The sequence below is a fragment of the Anneissia japonica genome, unplaced genomic scaffold (assembly GCF_011630105.1).
Source record: "Anneissia japonica isolate Jap-2015-1 unplaced genomic scaffold, ASM1163010v1 scaffold288164_len509026_cov199, whole genome shotgun sequence".
NCBI lineage: Eukaryota > Metazoa > Echinodermata > Crinoidea > Comatulida > Comatulidae > Anneissia > Anneissia japonica.
This window is the reverse complement of record NW_022752067.1, coordinates 273,907-291,002: the sequence shown is the minus strand read 5'-3', so window position 1 is coordinate 291,002 and position 17,096 is coordinate 273,907. Positions and strand designations below refer to the sequence as shown.

The following is a 17,096-nucleotide window of genomic DNA, read 5'->3' as shown; positions in this document are numbered from 1 at the left end:
TCGACAAGTTGAGTTGAGTTGAGTTGAGTTGAGTTCCGTGTCGACCTGAGCCTGCCTTTAGAGGTGAAGAAAGTCACTGATCGAGTTCCTAGTCCACATAAAAAGTGCCCTGATTAATTATAATTAATATCATCATTTACAAACCTTTGTCTGGAAGAGCCTTTTCTTCAGCTTCTTCTGCCATCTGAGTTCCATTTGCCATACGTTTCTTACGAGCAGCTAGTCTTTCACGAGCCAGTCTCATCTGGCGTTCTCGATCAATCCGCAATCTGCCACATAGTAAAACACAGAGACCATCATGAATATACGTAAACAATTGTAATTAGGAAAACTATTTCATTGGGTTTTGAAGATTAATTGCAGAGCTGTGAGGAAGATATTTCAGCAAAACTCATATCCATCAAATGCCTAAGATATAATTACTATTAAACAATTCTCTGTAATCATTTCTTTGTGAAATATTCTATCAAGAAAGACAAAATGTATGCTGATTGGTCCAATTTGGCAAAACATAATAAACACATGAATTATGTATTATCTACACTTATGTTAGAATCATATACTTACTTCTCTTCAAGGGACATCTTATTCCGCTCAGCCAGGCCTAGGAGCAGTGCGACTTCATCAAAGTTATCTTCCCTTTCTGCCCTCCTCTTCTCTCTCCTAAGCCTAAGAAGTAAAGCCTGTCTTTCCTGTTCACTCAGATAGTTGCCATGCTGCCCTCGAAGCTGCCTCATCAGAGCATCCAGTTCATCGTCAAATCGCAGTTGAATATCTTTCATAATGTTGCCCGAAGATTTATCTTCATTCATATCCAATTCTAGTAAAAAGAAAAAAAAACACATATCAGCGGCAGAAAATTGTTCTAATTAATGCTTACATATTAAAAACTTACATAATGCCTGTATAACAAATGGGACCGCACATCCTGAAAACATCATATGAGTGGCTGTAAAGCTAGTATGTTGACTTTGACATGTAAAGAACAACTATTATTGGAACATGCATGGTAGGTTCAGATTTGTTTTTAAACCAGCAGGAAGGCCACAGGGGCACAGATTTGGAATCTCTCTTAGGTAAGAAAATTAAAGAGGGAGGAGACACATCTACTAGTGTAGGACCGCCATCTCTTTTGATATAGTATACATAGTATTAAAATTTTACTTTAATGAAATAAAAATATTATAAACATTCATAAAAAGTTGATGATGATCTTACCATCCTCACTTTCATCTTCAGATTCTAGGCCCTGAGCCTGCCTCTTTTCTCTTCTCAGTAGCCGCTGTCTCAGCTTTTTCTCATACTCCTCCCTGTTTTTCCCCATCATTGACAGTAAGTTCTTTTCTCTCTGGAAAATAATGTCATTCAAGAAGACAAATATAGTTTGTTCAGTTTGCATTTTCTTGTCTATGTGTTGATGTTTGTTTGGCAGATAACAGCCCACGACAGTTTTATTATAGAATATTAAATCTCATGTTCACCAGGTGTTTTTTGATAAGCACTTACATTTGCTGCATCACCAATGAGTCGATTAAGCTCATCCATTTTACCATCTTGTCTTAGCCGCCTTTCCTCTAATCTCTTCTTTACTAGTAAGCGTTGTTGCTCCTCGACTGTCTTTTTATTCCATTCCGCTACGCCATACTGATTGATCAGAGCTTCCATCAGCAGTTTGTCCCTGTGAATAATAAAAAAGAAATGTTACTGAATGAACCATAAGGAAGGTTGCTGCAGGCAGCGCAAACCTCACAAGGTGCTTCTTCATTGCAAGTCCAACAGCATGGGCAAGCCAAATGCTTGCCGAACCTAACACTAGGCTTAGGCCGCCCCCACCCCACTCATCCAACTCGACGCAGTAAGCTTTGCTACGAGTGATCGAGATGGAACGAAACACAAAACAAACTCAAGTGAAACTTCCTTATTAAAACTTTTAAAAAATATAGTAAATCCAAACAAAAGAAATCCATTCTTCTGAATACTGTCCTTCTTCTGTTTTCTGCTATTCAATTTCAATACTCATTGAACTGCTTGGGTGTGATTGTCATTTGTTTATCAACTAAAAATTAATGAGGACGAGCCTTGGGCGTGGGCGCAGTCACGTCCTAGGAAAATATGTTGGTTCTATTTTTTTCGTAGGAGTGTTCTTTAAGGAACAATGACAATTAGTCAGTTTATCCAGGTAAGTATTTTCATGAAAAAGACAAGAAATGTTACAGAATTTTTTTCAAAAACTCATTTCCAAGAAATTAAGGAAGTACGTAAGTAAGGTGATAGCTGACTAAAAGAAAGAAAGCAACACCCTGTAAAACGTTTGGCAAATTTTATTTTACATAGAACTAAGAAACTTTTTGAGAAGACCAATGTATAGGTGAGGTACTTAACGATGTAAGAAAATAAGCAGTTTTAATCCAAATATTTTCTCACCTGAGGACATCATATTTCTCCTCTAATGCCCTAATAATTTCTTGCTCTTCAGGGGTCAGTTCAAAGCTACCAAGGATTACCATGGAAATATTATCCAACCATTCCTCAATACGTGATTTGGCTTCTTTCTTAATGAGGCCCTGCAACTCAGATGCATCCTGAAATCAAATGTAGTAAAGACATAAGTGGGTGTACAGCGGTATGAGTGAGTCATGTTATTTTAGTGTATTTGTGCACATATCCAGGGTTCCCAAGTTGGAAGAAGTTATTTCCGGGAGATCTAGTAACAGTGGTTGATCCAGGAATTTGAAATAGGGGTTGTCAGCCCCACATTGGTCGGGGCTGAGGTAGGAAAGTTTGATTATGACACCTATAGATTGCTGGACATGACACTCTCAGATATAAATTTTAGAATATAATTTTCCTTTTTTCCGATTTTTGTATAATTTGGAAATTGAATGCTCTACTGATCTGCAGTGATTATGACTTTAACAAATTCAATTTCATATATTACTACATATATAGTGATACCCATCTGCACTGACTTTCATGAAACAATTGATAATAAAATACTTAAAACATGCAAATATCAGTGAATTTGCGGGAGATGTTATTTCCGGAAGATTCTTGCTTGCTTGTGGGAGTGCGGTAGGTCATCCTGATTTCCGGGAGACTCCCGCGAGTTACGGGAGACTTGGGACCTATGCATATTCCACAAACATGCAAGATTTCGTAAAGTTACACTGTCATTTTGTAGAAACAATATCCAGGGAGAGGGACTTATAAAATATCAATGCTCTGCATCATGCAAACTAATTTATTTTCAAAACGCATGAAAAATTGTTAAAAATGAGCAAATCAAATAATTTGTGATAAAGTTCTGTTCACACAATTAAGCTTTTATGTGAAAATTAAAGATATGACATCATATTGTCCATATATAGACAAATCACTCATATTTGTCACATAAAACCTGACAGTGTGTATGGAGCAAATTATAATTGTACCTTGTGATACATTTCCATGATCAGTTGATGAACTTCTCTGCACTGCTGCTGTTGAAGATCAGCGAGGACTACAGCGGCAAGATGGGTGTCATCAAGGTTATGACCTTTGACTTCTTCACGTCTATAAACATAATAACAATTTGCTTGATTAGATATATTATCATGATTAAAACAATGATGATAATAATAATATGCTGTTTTTTTTAATTTGTGAAAATATAGAAGTAATTTTGACATCAGCATGATAGTATTTCTGACCTGTTTTCAAAATACAGCCCCACACCTTCCTGTAGAAGTTTCATGTGAATGGAACGTTTAGATACCCGGTACTCCGATGACCCTTTCCGCCAGTTTTCCCGCTGACCACGTAACTGTTTCAGACAGCTGTCTCTAATGTCTTTGTTTTTGTTACGTGCAATTGCTTTGGCATTATTACTGTCTCTGCCTTGCAACAGGAAGATCAATATCTGGATGGAGAACAGTTCAAAATCTTAAATTTGTTTATTTGAATAGTTTTTCTTTCACATCAACAGTAGCACATCTAGCAGTGACATATATATCTAAAAGTCTTGAAATGGGGGGGGGGGGAAGAGAGATGATGGGGAGGTGGTTGAAGGTGGAGTGAGTCACTGATTAGGTGAGGGAGTGCTACAGTAGGTCACAAGATAATATGATACGAGGTGATTTTTAACTATTGAGCATGATCTGCTTCTACTTCGGACACTTTCAATGGAGGGTGTCTGGAGGACACAAACTTTTTTGGGGGAAACACCACTAATATCTAAGAGTGTTGAAATGGGGAGGGAGGTTAATTAATGCTTACATATTAAAAACTTGTAAACATACAATACCTGTAACAAATGGGAAGGAAGGTGATGAGTATTATTCAATTAAGTACAATTAAACAATATGAACTGTAAAAAAAATCAATTTACCTCTCTTTCTACAAAGTGTTTCTTTGCCATTTCATTCAACAAGTCTGTCTGAAGGTCCACAATTCCTTTGTCTTCATTCCCACTCCATTTATCCTCAAGTCTCTTAATTTTTTTACCTTTGCGTTCATTAAGTCTTTGTAGGGCGAGAATTTCTTGTAGATCTCTATCGTAGTCAAAACTAAAATTTAAAAAAATTTAGAATTGTAAGTATAGTACAGGAGTTATCGGCAAAGAGAGTGGTGTTGTGACTTGGTGGTTAAAATGCTAGCCTTCTAATCCCAAGGTCATGGGTTCAAATCCATGCCAATATACAGACATGATGTGCCTATATATGGTCATGATGTGATGTCATCATGATCATATTTTGGCGTGTCACATGTTATTGCTATACCTTGTTGCTTTGAATTCCTGAGGCCTCTCGCATAGGCCTACAGAGATGGCACAATACTGAAATGATTCCTCTAGTGTCATCATGTAGAACTGCAATTTAAGGTGCGCATATGTTGTGATCATCTCTCTTGACGTCAAAGTTTGGTTACCGACTTCTTTGAGCACTGATAGCAAATACTCTTTTTCGTACTGGTATCTCCTGTAAAGGTCAATTAACAACTGACCTCCCGTCGTTTCTCCTGAGTAAAAAGAAATTTGTGTGAATCATATTTTAACTTTCAGTCAGAAAACATTGAGTACATTCCTTTTTCTCTGCAAATCCATCATGACCATATAATTTTCATACTAGCATATTAGTTATGTTCTCTCAATCTCAATCTTAAATATAAACAAATTACACTATCGCTTAAGTCATGTAGTGTAATTAAAATAATAAAATTTGATAATAATATATACTAATATATAATAAGTTATTTATTATATACCTTGAATAGATTCTGCATATTTTTTTGCAAAGGATATGTAAATTTCTTGCTCTGTTTTGCCATCTGCTTGTAACATCGATGTAGTTTGTTTTTGGTTCTCAAGATACAGGGCATGTTTGTCCTGAGTGTAGCCAATGAGTGCCTCCAGCTTGGATGGGTAAGAGTGTGAAGCGATCTCTAGGCCTAGAATCTTCTCATCCACACCCTGTCGTATGTACTCATTCACTCTCAGTTGGACTTGCAATACATGTTCTTCATGTTCACTCTCAGACATAGTAGACCATAACATTTCACCTGAAGGGGAATAATTTGTTATTTGTATTTGGGCACGGTAACAAAATTTTATTCTTGGCCAATTAGCGACGTCGTGAGGAAAAAGTGGAAATTCCAGAAAAAAATAAAATTTTTATTTTATTTATTATTTTTATTTTTTTATTTATTATTATTTTTTTTAATGTATTTTTTATTTAAATAATTTTTAAAATTTTTAATTAATTTATTTTTTAATATTTTATTTTTTATTCCGCCCTTCTCCCAGAAAAAAATAAAATTTTTATTTTATTTATTATTTTTATTTTTTTATTTATTATTATTTTTTTTTAATGTATTTTTTATTTAATTAATTTTTAAAATTTTTAATTAATTTATTTTTTAATATTTTATTTTTTATTCCGCCCTTTTCCCATAATCTTAAAAAAAATAAGTATGCGAAACAAGGAATAAAAAGAGTATCGCCTTACCTGTTTGTTTTCTGATAAGTTCCCAGAGGAGCTTTTCTTTTAGGTAATTATACTTCAGATCTATTGCTTGCATGAGTTCCGTTACAGACACTCTGTTGCGATTGTTGCGGTTGAAGTCATCCCAGTCCATGCCATCGTCAAAAAGCATTGCTTCCAACCCAAGATGGTTCCATCTTAAAGTTAAAAGAATGTCAAATATTAATAGAAGCGTGTGGCACAGTGTGAAAGGCGTTGAAATTGTTAATCGGAAGGTCGGGGGTTTAAGACCGATGCTCATCACACTGCCTGTATCCTTGGTCAAGACACTTCATCTGCATTTGCCTCTCTTCACCCAGGAGTATAATTGGGTATCTGGTGGAGATGAATGATTCTGAATGAAATTATTTGTGCTGAAGATTATACGCATAACTAGGAATACTCCCCAGGGAGTGGAGGAGGTTGCACGTTGTGTATGATTGATTCTGTATCCAATGACCTGGGAAAAATGTACCTTGAGCATGCAGTTTTTTGGATATGTGCGCTTTATAAATCCTACAAAATAATACTAATGTAATCAATTACATAATTTAAGGTCATATAAAATATGTTACCTAAAGCAATAATCTAAGCATTTGTCACCTTTGATACATTAACAAAACAAGTTTAGAAATATAAAGAAATCAGAGAAAATCCAAATCTGTCAGGTAATGTTTATCACAGTACTCCAAATAACAAATTACTTTTATCTGCATACCTCTGAAGTTTCCGGCGAGCACCTCGACGAAACTTCTCCCGGTACTCTTGCTTTTCTCGTGCCTGTAAAGCACGGATCTGCTCATCCAGTTCCTGAAATGCCAGAAACTGCTTATGGTTCTCAAATTCCTCCTCGATCTTCTGGGTCTCAAGTTTATTACATTCATTAATTACAATTGAATCCTTACACGGAGGACCATCTGGAATGTTGCACAACCACATGCGGACTTCATCAAAGCATACATTATCCTTCAAAGACTCTCTGGTTTCTAAGAATTTATTCCAAGTGTTCATAGAAAATTTCTCCTGGTGCGTAGCTAAAGGAGAGGAAGTAAAATTTAAGTGATATTCATTGTTAAATTTATCATCTACAATGAGTTGACATGAGTTTTTGAAAATGTAAATATGCTGAACTGTGACCAGTTCTGATGTAGAATATAAATGCACTTTATAACTACTATTATAATAATGCATCTGTTAATGCACGCCATAAATTTATCATCATCATTTATCAACAACACCAGTTGGATATAATAATCATCATTTTCATCACCACCAACTTCAGTATGCAATATACACTTTACTACCAGTTTAACTAGGCTTGCATGGGCGGATCCTTAGACAAATCTGTGTAGGGGGCCATTCTCAGTGCAAGTGGAAGTGGGGGAGGAGCTGGTGGTATAGTCGATTGTAAAACAAGATCAATAAGAACACAGACATTGAAACTTTTATACAGGAATTATGTAGTGCTTTCAAAATTATTTTCTTTTCTCTCGCCCCTCTTCTTTCTTTTCTTTTCTCCTTTCTTTGTTTGGAAGGATCTCTAGTCCCAATGGCTTCTCACCCCACCCCTGGACAGCCCCTGGATTCACCCCACCCCACCCCTGTATTCACCCTGAGTACAATGAAATTCTACTGCATTTACATTGTACCTTTGAAAAGGAAGAGTGCATCTTTAATGGAAATGACATCGCAACCATCTCTGTCCAGAGCTTTGAAATCCCACAATGCTTGCTCTTCTACTATTCTACGCCGCTCTAGCTCAAGAAGCACAGGAAGGAAGTGTGTACGTGTACACAAACCCCCCGACATAGCCCCGCAGACAGCCTGGACTGCTGCAGGTACGTGCTCAGGAAATATCGGTGAACTGTGGATACTTTCATCAAATCGCTGAACATCTTGAGTCGTGATGTACCCATTCTGGGTGGGGTCAAGAAGGTCAAAGAATTGAAGAGCTTCTTCAGCCATAATTGTCTGCCTTCATACAAGTTTCCTGCAATATAAATTTCAGCTGATGTTATTAAGTTTATGCCCATCCATTTATTTATATAACTTAAAAGATTACTTTAGATAATTTTTATTCTTAAATAATCAAGAAGCTGTATCTCATTAAACGTTCCAAGTACCTTTTCTGTGTTTTAGAAAAATCAGTACAATAAACATATCAAACATTTGTTTTCTTCAGGAGCCCGTCGTCATTAATTAAAATTTTCATTGATATTCAATCAGTTCATTAGTTATTTGAATTTTTTTCCTTACTGTACATTATCATTAATTTAATTTTTGTTGAACATCATCCTTCACTACCTACTACAACAGTACCTTGGCCACGGACGTAAAATAACCCAGCACCAGCTTATGCATCCTAGGTCTATTAAAAGTGCGCACTTGCGAACGGACCGACGCGACGGTTCCCGTTCCGGTCGAGTACATACTTACATAATAAATCAAGCCTACACAGTCAAAGCCATCACTCTTAGCCTGGAGACGCTACCTAGGCCTAAGCCAATTATTTATATGACGCAGCAAATTAGCTAAACAATATGTACTAAAATTATCATACCTCACCATCAGGAAAATGGAAAATTTAGCATAAAACAAATCTCATTTTCTCGGGAAACTTCTAAGCAAAGACTATCGCCTGCTTTGTTTTCATACAGTCGCAGAAAGCGGTGGTGTGACGTCACTGCAGCTAGGAAACGTCTGCAACAGGCGGTTGTAAATATGTTAAAATAAACAAATATATAAAGACTTTGATCTAAACAAAACTATTAATATATTATATGCAATATTATTGTATTATACAGACTGTATTTATATAATTATTTAACTAGAAATAATATATAAAAAATAACAGTTTATATATATGTTATGAGAGTTTTAGTACACATAGATATGGCTACTTTTGGTGCAGACCGCTTCCGAGGTATGATAGGGAATTTTTTTGGAAAACATGCCAAAAAATCATGGAAAGCATTGGTATCAGATTTTCTTTACGTCCTATATGGTGTAAAGAATGGATTTTTATATGACTATGGTATAATTGATTCAGATTCCATGATAGCTTTCTTACAAGACTTCACAAATTTGCTAGCAGTCGACACTAGCGTAGGTGGCCTATCCCTACGCGACTGCCTATCTGTTAATGTTATTGAGGTTAATGAGAACATCTTTGTTGTTAACACTGATATATTAATACCATTCCTCCGAAGATGCTTAGAGAAAGGATACCTTAAATGCATTGATGTTTCTGGTAAACTAGATGAACCAGTTATTTGTACCGATCACGTTATTTCAGAGAATATAGTGAAAGAGTTAGCAAGCTCTCTGAAAATCATTCTTGATTTTGCAACAGAGGGCAGTCTTGCTTGTAATAGTGATTCAATGGACCAGGCTACTCTACTAAACAAACCTACTATCAGAAAGCTGAAAGTTGATGTTGCCACTGGCTGCAATATTACAACTCTTTTTGGAATTTTGATCGGATACCCAATCGTATATTGGTATAACAACCGTGATGTCAACAACTGCCTCGGAATGGTCCCTCTGCGTGTTTACAATGTAAAATGTATCGTCCACCTTGCAGATATCAGTGGAAAATTTACCATGTATTCTTTTAGTATTCCTGATTCATTGGTATCATGTTTTAAGGAAAGGATCGTATCGTGGTTTGATGATTTGCAGTCAAGAGTAAAAAAGCTGGATGAAAAACATTTGTTTAAAGAATTAGAGTTAGAGTCGCATGTTGTTGTTCTACCAGCGCTCACTTTATGATGAACAACATTTTACATTCATCTTTATGTTGCTCATCTATTCTGTGGGGACAGGGATTTTGAATAACATAATAACAAAGTCCCAATTGTAACTTTCGACACAGAAAACAAGAAGTCACTGTACAGTAGACACTCCAGAAATTTTCCAACAGGGAGGAAAAAAGAGTGTGCGAACCAGGGGGTGGCAAAGGTCAAAAGTCGGGTTACCAAAGCAAAAATCATGGTGGGGTCAAGTGGGAGAGATTGTATTATTTATGATAGTAAAAATTATGCTTTATACTTTAGATCAAAACAACAATAGAAACTGCAATCACAATAACTTTTGCTAGGTTGGAAAAAATATTATTTAGATCAAGTAGCATCAGACGATGGCCAATTCCATGTTTTGTAAGGTCGTATGTGGGGTAATTTACATTTCTCACTGCCTGCTAATACCACTAATGCAATCATACACATTCTTCTACATATTCATGACCAATCAATACAAAAAGATTGTTGTTTTGCAGAAAATTTTCTAATGTAAACATGAATTGGAAAAGGTCTCAATATTATACTTGCTGGATGAATTATAACTCCATGTTTAGTGCTTGTAAAATGAAGGTTAGTAATACGCTTTCTGTTTAATCTGAAACCCCTTCAAATTCAATTTAAACACTGAATCACTCAAGGATTAAATAAGTAATCTTCCAACACAGATTAAAACAATTCAGTTTTAGATAAATTAGACTTCTCAATTCAGTTTATTATGAAAGGTCTTACATATACATCTGTTAATTAGTCAAGAAATATTGTTAAATTCATTAATTTAATGTTAATAACTTGTGTATAAAAAGTTAGCAACTGTAATACTGTATTTCAATTGTTAAGTTTTTTTTTAGAAGTGTAACTGCTATATTAGTAAAACAAACATAAAAAGATAGCTACAATAATACCTAATTTAGGGTACCTTTTATTCTGATACAACATATATTTTTCAATAAAGAATAAATTATTTATATAAATGTTGCAGCGTCTTTATCTGTCTGTTGTGATAGCAATAAGTACAAAGCATTTATAGTAGTGATTTAAAAAATGTAAATTTCATACTAATTTACACCCAGGAAAGCATTCCTAAGCCGGGCATAGAAATAAACTTAACAATGTTTGATCAGACATAAATAAACTGTTGTATACCCATAGACAAGATCTGCCTACTATGGTTATAGTGTGATGTCATCATGACCATATTTAGGCATGAGAGTTTGGTCAGGGCTTTATACAAGTAGGCCTACACATCATCTTGGATTGCTATAAGTCTTGGTGCTTACACTTCTATAATTCTGACACAGATACCGTTGGCAGTAGTCTATAATTACACCACTGATGTACAGTACCATGGTCTGTACAGTTGGTTATATTTTTCAAGTCTGCTGAGAGAATGTAATAATTGGTCTATAAACTATCAATATGGTTCCTTTCTTGGACTTCGTATTCATAAAATTACTACTTTCAGCAATGCTAAATGCTCGATCAAATTGGGGAGTGTTTGGCACAGCTCTGCAGTGCAACGATTGCAATTAAAAGCTATATTTTCTTTGATTCAAACTTCAACACAAACATTTCTTAATAAAATGTGCATCAGCTATTTAACAATAAATTCCATGCAGGCTTAGCAAAGCCTGTTTACAGCAAGGTCTTACAGGGGTGACTATCTTAAAGCCCTGTCCAGACTATCAAATTTTATTCAACAAAAATCATGCCTAAATAAGGTCATGATGACATCACAACATCACCATAAACAGAACATAAAATACAACACTTTTTGTCAAAGAAAATTTGATAGTGTGGACGGGGCTTTAAAACTATGATAAAGCTGGTTATCCCAGAGTCTTATCAAACATTGTGAATCTGACAGATATCTGCATGCTTAACATTCAAAGGGTAGATTTATTTTTGTAACAAGAAATAGAAATAAAGAGAATCTTGTATTAATTTTAGAATAAAAACCATCTACCTGCACTTTTAAACCGGCCAAATAATCAAAAATGAAAAATAATCACAGAAATAAAATTTAAACATAGCTGCATGTATATCTAAACATTGTACTGTATAAAATTAAATAATTATTCATTATCTGTACAACGATGAACGAGAGGACCCCCTCACAACTCCTGCTTCTTGAAATGTTTAGGTTTAAGTTTCTCGATTAACTTAATAAAATCTGACTTCTCAGTACATGCTTTGCAGACTTCTCCCCAATCACTCAAAATCTTCTTTAAGTCTTTCACTTTTAGTTTTTTCAAGTCTACAGCATCCAGATCTATTTGCTTTTCTGTAAAAGATAAAATTCAATTCAGGTGTTATTGTCCAAAAAGAAAAAAGAGAGCGGAAACACATATCCATTGATTGATTTTTATTTATACAGCCAGGGGTGTATCCAGGATTTTTTCTGGGTGGGTCGTGATCATAATTTTTTTAACCTTCCCACAATGAAATAACAGGAAGATGTGATTAAAATGTCAATACAATTTTTAAAAAAAATAAATTGCTGCCAAATTGACACAGATTGAGGACGTTCATTCCTTGGAACTGAGATAGATTATGTCACACAATTGGCAAGGTCTTTGAACTCATTGCTGGTACCTCATCAATGCTTTTTCCTTTATATCATTGTGAAAAGGCCCTAGAAATAAATGTCTTTGGAAAAAAGGTGGACCTTTGAAAATTTTGAGGGGGAGGGAGGTCATACGACCTTCCTGCCTCTCCCCCACCCCTTGCATACACCCATGACAGCCCCCTGTAGTGTACAACAAGAGTTGCTGGTACCGGGTAGTACTGATATAGAGGGGCTCTTAAGGGAGAAAATATCTATATACTGTATATTCAAATAAATTCCCCAGTTGAGATTGTTGAGAAGGTTTTTTGAGGAGGTATTTATTCAAGGGAGCAGTTTATTACAGGAGGTGTTTATTTTGGTGTAAAATGGATATGTATATACTCAAATAAACACCCCTTAATTTCACTGTAAATGTGAAACTACTGTAACACATATAGTTACTGTCAAAATGTGTTATTGCGTGATCTTCAAGACTTATAGATCCCATCCTAGTTAGAAAAAGTGTAATTCTAACGGTGTAGAACATTAATAGAATGCATTGAGAATGGTATTGCTTTCATTGCTTTTTATGGGGGGGGGGGGCGCTATAATCAAATAAATGTGTTAAAGAATATAAGCACCCACCATATTTAAGTTCACAAATCTGGCCATCTTTCTTCTTAAGTTTTTCACATATTCTATCAGCTGGCATATGAGATATCAATGGTTTAGAAATTTCACCAAGCAGCCCAGTGGCAGCATCCTCAGTCCCACCTACATAATAACACTAAGAGAAAAAAAGAAAGGGAAAATAATGTACAATATACAATAATCTCTCTTAATGTGTTGTGTATATCATCCCAATTTGAGACTACTCGGCCCCAAGTGAACTCGGCTGCAAGTAAACTCGGCTCCATTTTAACTCGGCCCTAAGTCAACTTGGCCCAAGAGGTCAACTCGGCCCCAATTTTCTGTGTATTCATGGAATAATTAAAGCAACAGTTTATTATTAATGTTAGGTGGATGTAAATGAAAAAGGAAAAACAAAGACAATGATTTAAGACACTGTAATTATGGCATAGTTTGGCTTTGCATTCAAATCTCTTTTGATAATAATGTCATAAATACACAGAAAATTGGGGCCGAGGTGGTTTCTTAGGGCCGAGCTGACTTGGAGCTGAGCTGACTTGGGGCAGTGTTGACCTGCTTCTCTCGAGAGTCTTCAACATGAGGGCTTGGAACAAATACAGTACAGTAACAATTAATTTCAGTTTTCATCTTAAAATATCATATAAACATTACAGTATATTAATAATAATAAAGTACTGTATAGTGTATTACGTACTGTATATACTATATTTTATTAATTATCATTATGTATAATTATATCAATAATTTACAAGTAATTGTCAAATACTTTAAAGATACCATGTTGACCTTAAAAATTGGACTGTCTACCATTTATATTTAAGTTATTACTAATCAAACTTAAATTTTAAAAAGATTTTTGTTGAATTATTATATCTTAATGTCATAATTTTTCATTTGATTTTTGCTGAAAATGCAAACATCCTGAAAATACAATCTACATATTCCTTTCTTAGAAAAATAATTATCATAAAGATAAAACAGTTCTGGGACCGCAGCAATGTGGTCTTTAATTGGAGGGGTCTTTTAGAAGGAGAACCAGGTACATTATTGAAAAAACACATCCAACAGGGAAATTGCATGAAAGTTAGGTAGATGCGTGATCAAATCGGAAGAGTTGGAACATAAGGTAACAAATATGTATATTATAGCAATCATGTTTAATAATGTATTAAATAACATGCATAATAGGTGACACTTAAGTTGAAAACAACTTACAAATCTGTTTTCTCGATTTTTAGCTTTCTTGCATATTTTTCTGATTACACCTTCAATCTTTTCTTGACTTTTCCTTTCTTCTGAGGTTAGCTGTTTATCTATTTGTTTAACAACACTTATACAAACTGAAAAAAAGAATATAAATTAATAACATTTGTACCTGCTGTTGCAACATACAATTTGAAATCATTAACACTAATAGTAATAGTATAGTTTTTTTTTTTTAATTAATTTGTATCTTTATACTAAATTTTTCATATCTGAATGTTTTTACTCTGTAATGCCAGTAGAGAATTGTTTATTCAGATAATACAATTAAGTTCATGGTTTATCTTTGTATTTAAAGTTAGTTTTCAAACTAGATTTTAATGTTATGGTATCCACTCTGCTGGATGACAGCAGTCGGGTAGCGGCGTGAGCTCTCAGGGGCAAAGCTTCAGGCCTTGAGTTAAAAGTCCTTCTCTCAATCAGTGTTGGTGTATTGATTACTGTTTGAACGGTGCCTTGTATTTAAAAAAATAAAACGATTGAATGATTGATCTTCAATGGGGCTTTGATTAATTTCAAATGCTAAAAAATACCAAGTGAGGAATGACGATTTAAGGAAATATTCCATGTGAAAATAAAGGTTGATTCCAAGGTGTAATAACATTTTAAATGACATCGACGTCATCTAAAATGCAGTATTTTCAAACTTAACGTTGTTTTCTTTGGTAGGGATATACAGTACCATACTGTAAAGTTTTTTGATTGCGTGGATACCTAAAAAATCTGCTCAAATTTGCATGGAAAATCGCTAGGAAAATAGGTGCACGGAATCGTAATTACTGCTTTGCATTGATTATAATTAAAATTTGGTCAAAGCCTACTTTTCGGAACAATCTCTCCGTGCATAGACCTTACTATACAGTCTGGGGAATATATTTTATCTACCATTTGGCCACTTTTTGAGTGAAAATACTCTACTGACACAGGGCATAATAAACCTAGGCCTAGCTCTGGGTCACACGGCTTGTCATTACATACACTACTACTAAGTGATAGGCCTCTAGTTGTTATTGTTACTATAAAATTATCATCATGATTAATAATTGTGGCCCTAATACATTATTCAAAATGGCCTGATCACTACAAAAGTAAAATTATAAATAATTAATAATAATACATGTAATAGAGACAAGGCTACAAAAAGTGCAATTACTCATCAGTTTCTTTTTAATTTAAAAATGACATGACATACAGTTGCTGTTAAAAAATAAATTGACACAACCATGTTTCGAGGGACCCGTCGGACCAAACCGTATATCACTAAAAAGGCTGTTCCTTCATTTTGTGCTAGCAGACTAGGCTAGGCCTCTACGTAGCTGATACTTATACACCCTCCCCGGGGCAAATTGCCACCATCACACATACAGTACAGAGACAACCGCTTCATCCCATAAATACTAACCTTCGCAATCACCGTCTTGTAATTTCGCTTGAATTTTACATATAACAGCAAAGAATACGGTTATAAGTAACGTTCTAGATAACCACGTTTTCATTTTATTTATTTAGATGCTAACTAAAGCAAAAACAACTTCCTTCTTTATCTTCTCCAGTGATAAAACAAAGACAGTCCCTGAGTTTTTCAACGCGAAAAATGTACTGCACACCGGTCGTACGCGTGTACCAAAACCATTGATACAAAACAAGCACAGTTGGCTAAATCTGATTGGCCGAAAGCCGGTAGACATGACCCCAAAATTCCATCGAAAGAGGGCGTGGTACAAGTAAAATTAAATGATTTAATTGTTGCTTATGATAAAATCAGTCAGTGACAATTTCGATAATTTCAATATATTTTATTACGGTGATATTTTGTGGCGCGCAACTGTGCTTCCAACAATTAATTATGGTTGCCCTGCATGGTGTACCTTAAGTAAACTTTACATACTAGTAACTAAATTAGAACGCCTCAAACTCCTCATAGCATTACTAAAAGGTCCAGAATTGAAAAACCATGAGCAACACTAAATAAATACATTTAATAGTTCAATTCAATTCAACTAATATTTATTTCACTTTTATCATATTGTATAGTATGCGTGATGATAATTCATAATAAAGAGAAAATAAGTACCTAGAAATGATCATTTCGTGAAAAAGGAACTCTGTGAATAAGCATGCTTTTAGTTGTAGAGCGCCATAGGCCTATATACAATAATAAGCTTACCAAAAAAATGACATTTAAGGAGCTAAGTTATTATTTCACCAATATAATTAGCTATCAATTATAAATAAAGTTAATGTATTATTTATTTAAGTGGTTAATGAAAGATTATTGCAAAATATACAGTTGTTATACAACTATCTCATCCCTCATATTCCTCTCATTTAAAAGGAACAAATTTAAAAAATCTTTCACTCATCCGATAATTGGAGATTGAATTATAAGTAAACCATTCTTCCCAGATTATGCAATAATACAACCACATCCTAAATTAAAACACTATTTAATTGATTAGACTTTGAGAGAGTTGCACTAAAGTTTAAATTCAGGTCCATTAAAAGCATTGGAATTAAAATAATATAATAAAAAAAACTTAAATAATAAAAAAATATGAAATGTATATGTAATTTAAATTCGGATGAAAATATCTGCCATTTTCTATCTGACTGATTACATAACATCGCATGAAAGAAAATATTAGCTACAAGAAGTTGAATTATACCTAATTGACAACCAAGCTTTATTTCCATCTCTTAGCCTAAGTTTTGTAATTTTGTATTATTTTTTAGTGTAGTTTTGAATGAATAAAATTAATGATTTCAGTACAGCTTCATATTACACAACTATCTACATATATATAATGCCTATGCTGCTGCTTTTCGTACACAGTATAGGAA

At 34.5% G+C, this 17,096-nt stretch overlaps 3 protein-coding genes across 6 annotated transcripts in view; 1 reads left to right on the top strand and 2 right to left on the bottom strand.

The window, feature by feature from the left end:
* The window catches only part of LOC117122077 (trichohyalin-like), a 41,099-nt gene extending 32,423 nt beyond the window's left edge, over nt 1–8,676 (bottom strand). For all 4 annotated transcript variants that reach the window (XM_033267544.1, XM_033267546.1, XM_033267545.1 and 1 more), the window contains exons 1-14: nt 8,557–8,676; nt 7,646–7,986; nt 6,715–7,030; nt 5,982–6,154; nt 5,242–5,535; nt 4,758–4,995; nt 4,367–4,544; nt 3,690–3,898; nt 3,432–3,552; nt 2,425–2,582; nt 1,507–1,678; nt 1,219–1,348; nt 568–820; nt 145–269 (exon numbers count right to left, since the gene is read on the bottom strand). In XM_033267544.1, coding sequence (XP_033123435.1) covers nt 145–269; nt 568–820; nt 1,219–1,348; nt 1,507–1,678; nt 2,425–2,582; nt 3,432–3,552; nt 3,690–3,898; nt 4,367–4,544; nt 4,758–4,995; nt 5,242–5,535; nt 5,982–6,154; nt 6,715–7,030; nt 7,646–7,961 — 2,683 coding nt within the window. In that variant the 5' untranslated portion in view covers nt 7,962–7,986; nt 8,557–8,676. The remainder of the gene's footprint in view (nt 1–144; nt 270–567; nt 821–1,218; nt 1,349–1,506; nt 1,679–2,424; nt 2,583–3,431; nt 3,553–3,689; nt 3,899–4,366; nt 4,545–4,757; nt 4,996–5,241; nt 5,536–5,981; nt 6,155–6,714; nt 7,031–7,645; nt 7,987–8,556) is intronic.
* Nucleotides 8,677–8,897: 221 nt separating this feature from the next.
* On the top strand, nt 8,898–10,157 carry LOC117122094 (UPF0739 protein C1orf74 homolog). Its single transcript, XM_033267567.1, has one exon. It carries the CDS (start codon nt 8,922–8,924, stop codon nt 9,765–9,767), a length of 846 nt encoding a protein of 281 aa, XP_033123458.1. The 5' UTR covers nt 8,898–8,921; the 3' UTR covers nt 9,768–10,157.
* Nucleotides 10,158–10,487: 330 nt separating this feature from the next.
* Nucleotides 10,488–15,886, bottom strand: LOC117122092 (mesencephalic astrocyte-derived neurotrophic factor homolog). The gene is made up of 4 exons (XM_033267563.1): nt 15,658–15,886; nt 14,208–14,332; nt 12,987–13,128; nt 10,488–12,077 (listed from the first exon to the last, which is right to left on the bottom strand). Exons 1-4 carry the CDS (start codon nt 15,749–15,751, stop codon nt 11,908–11,910), a joined length of 531 nt encoding a protein of 176 aa, XP_033123454.1. The 5' UTR covers nt 15,752–15,886; the 3' UTR covers nt 10,488–11,907.
* Between the last annotated feature and the right edge of the window lie 1,210 nt (nt 15,887–17,096).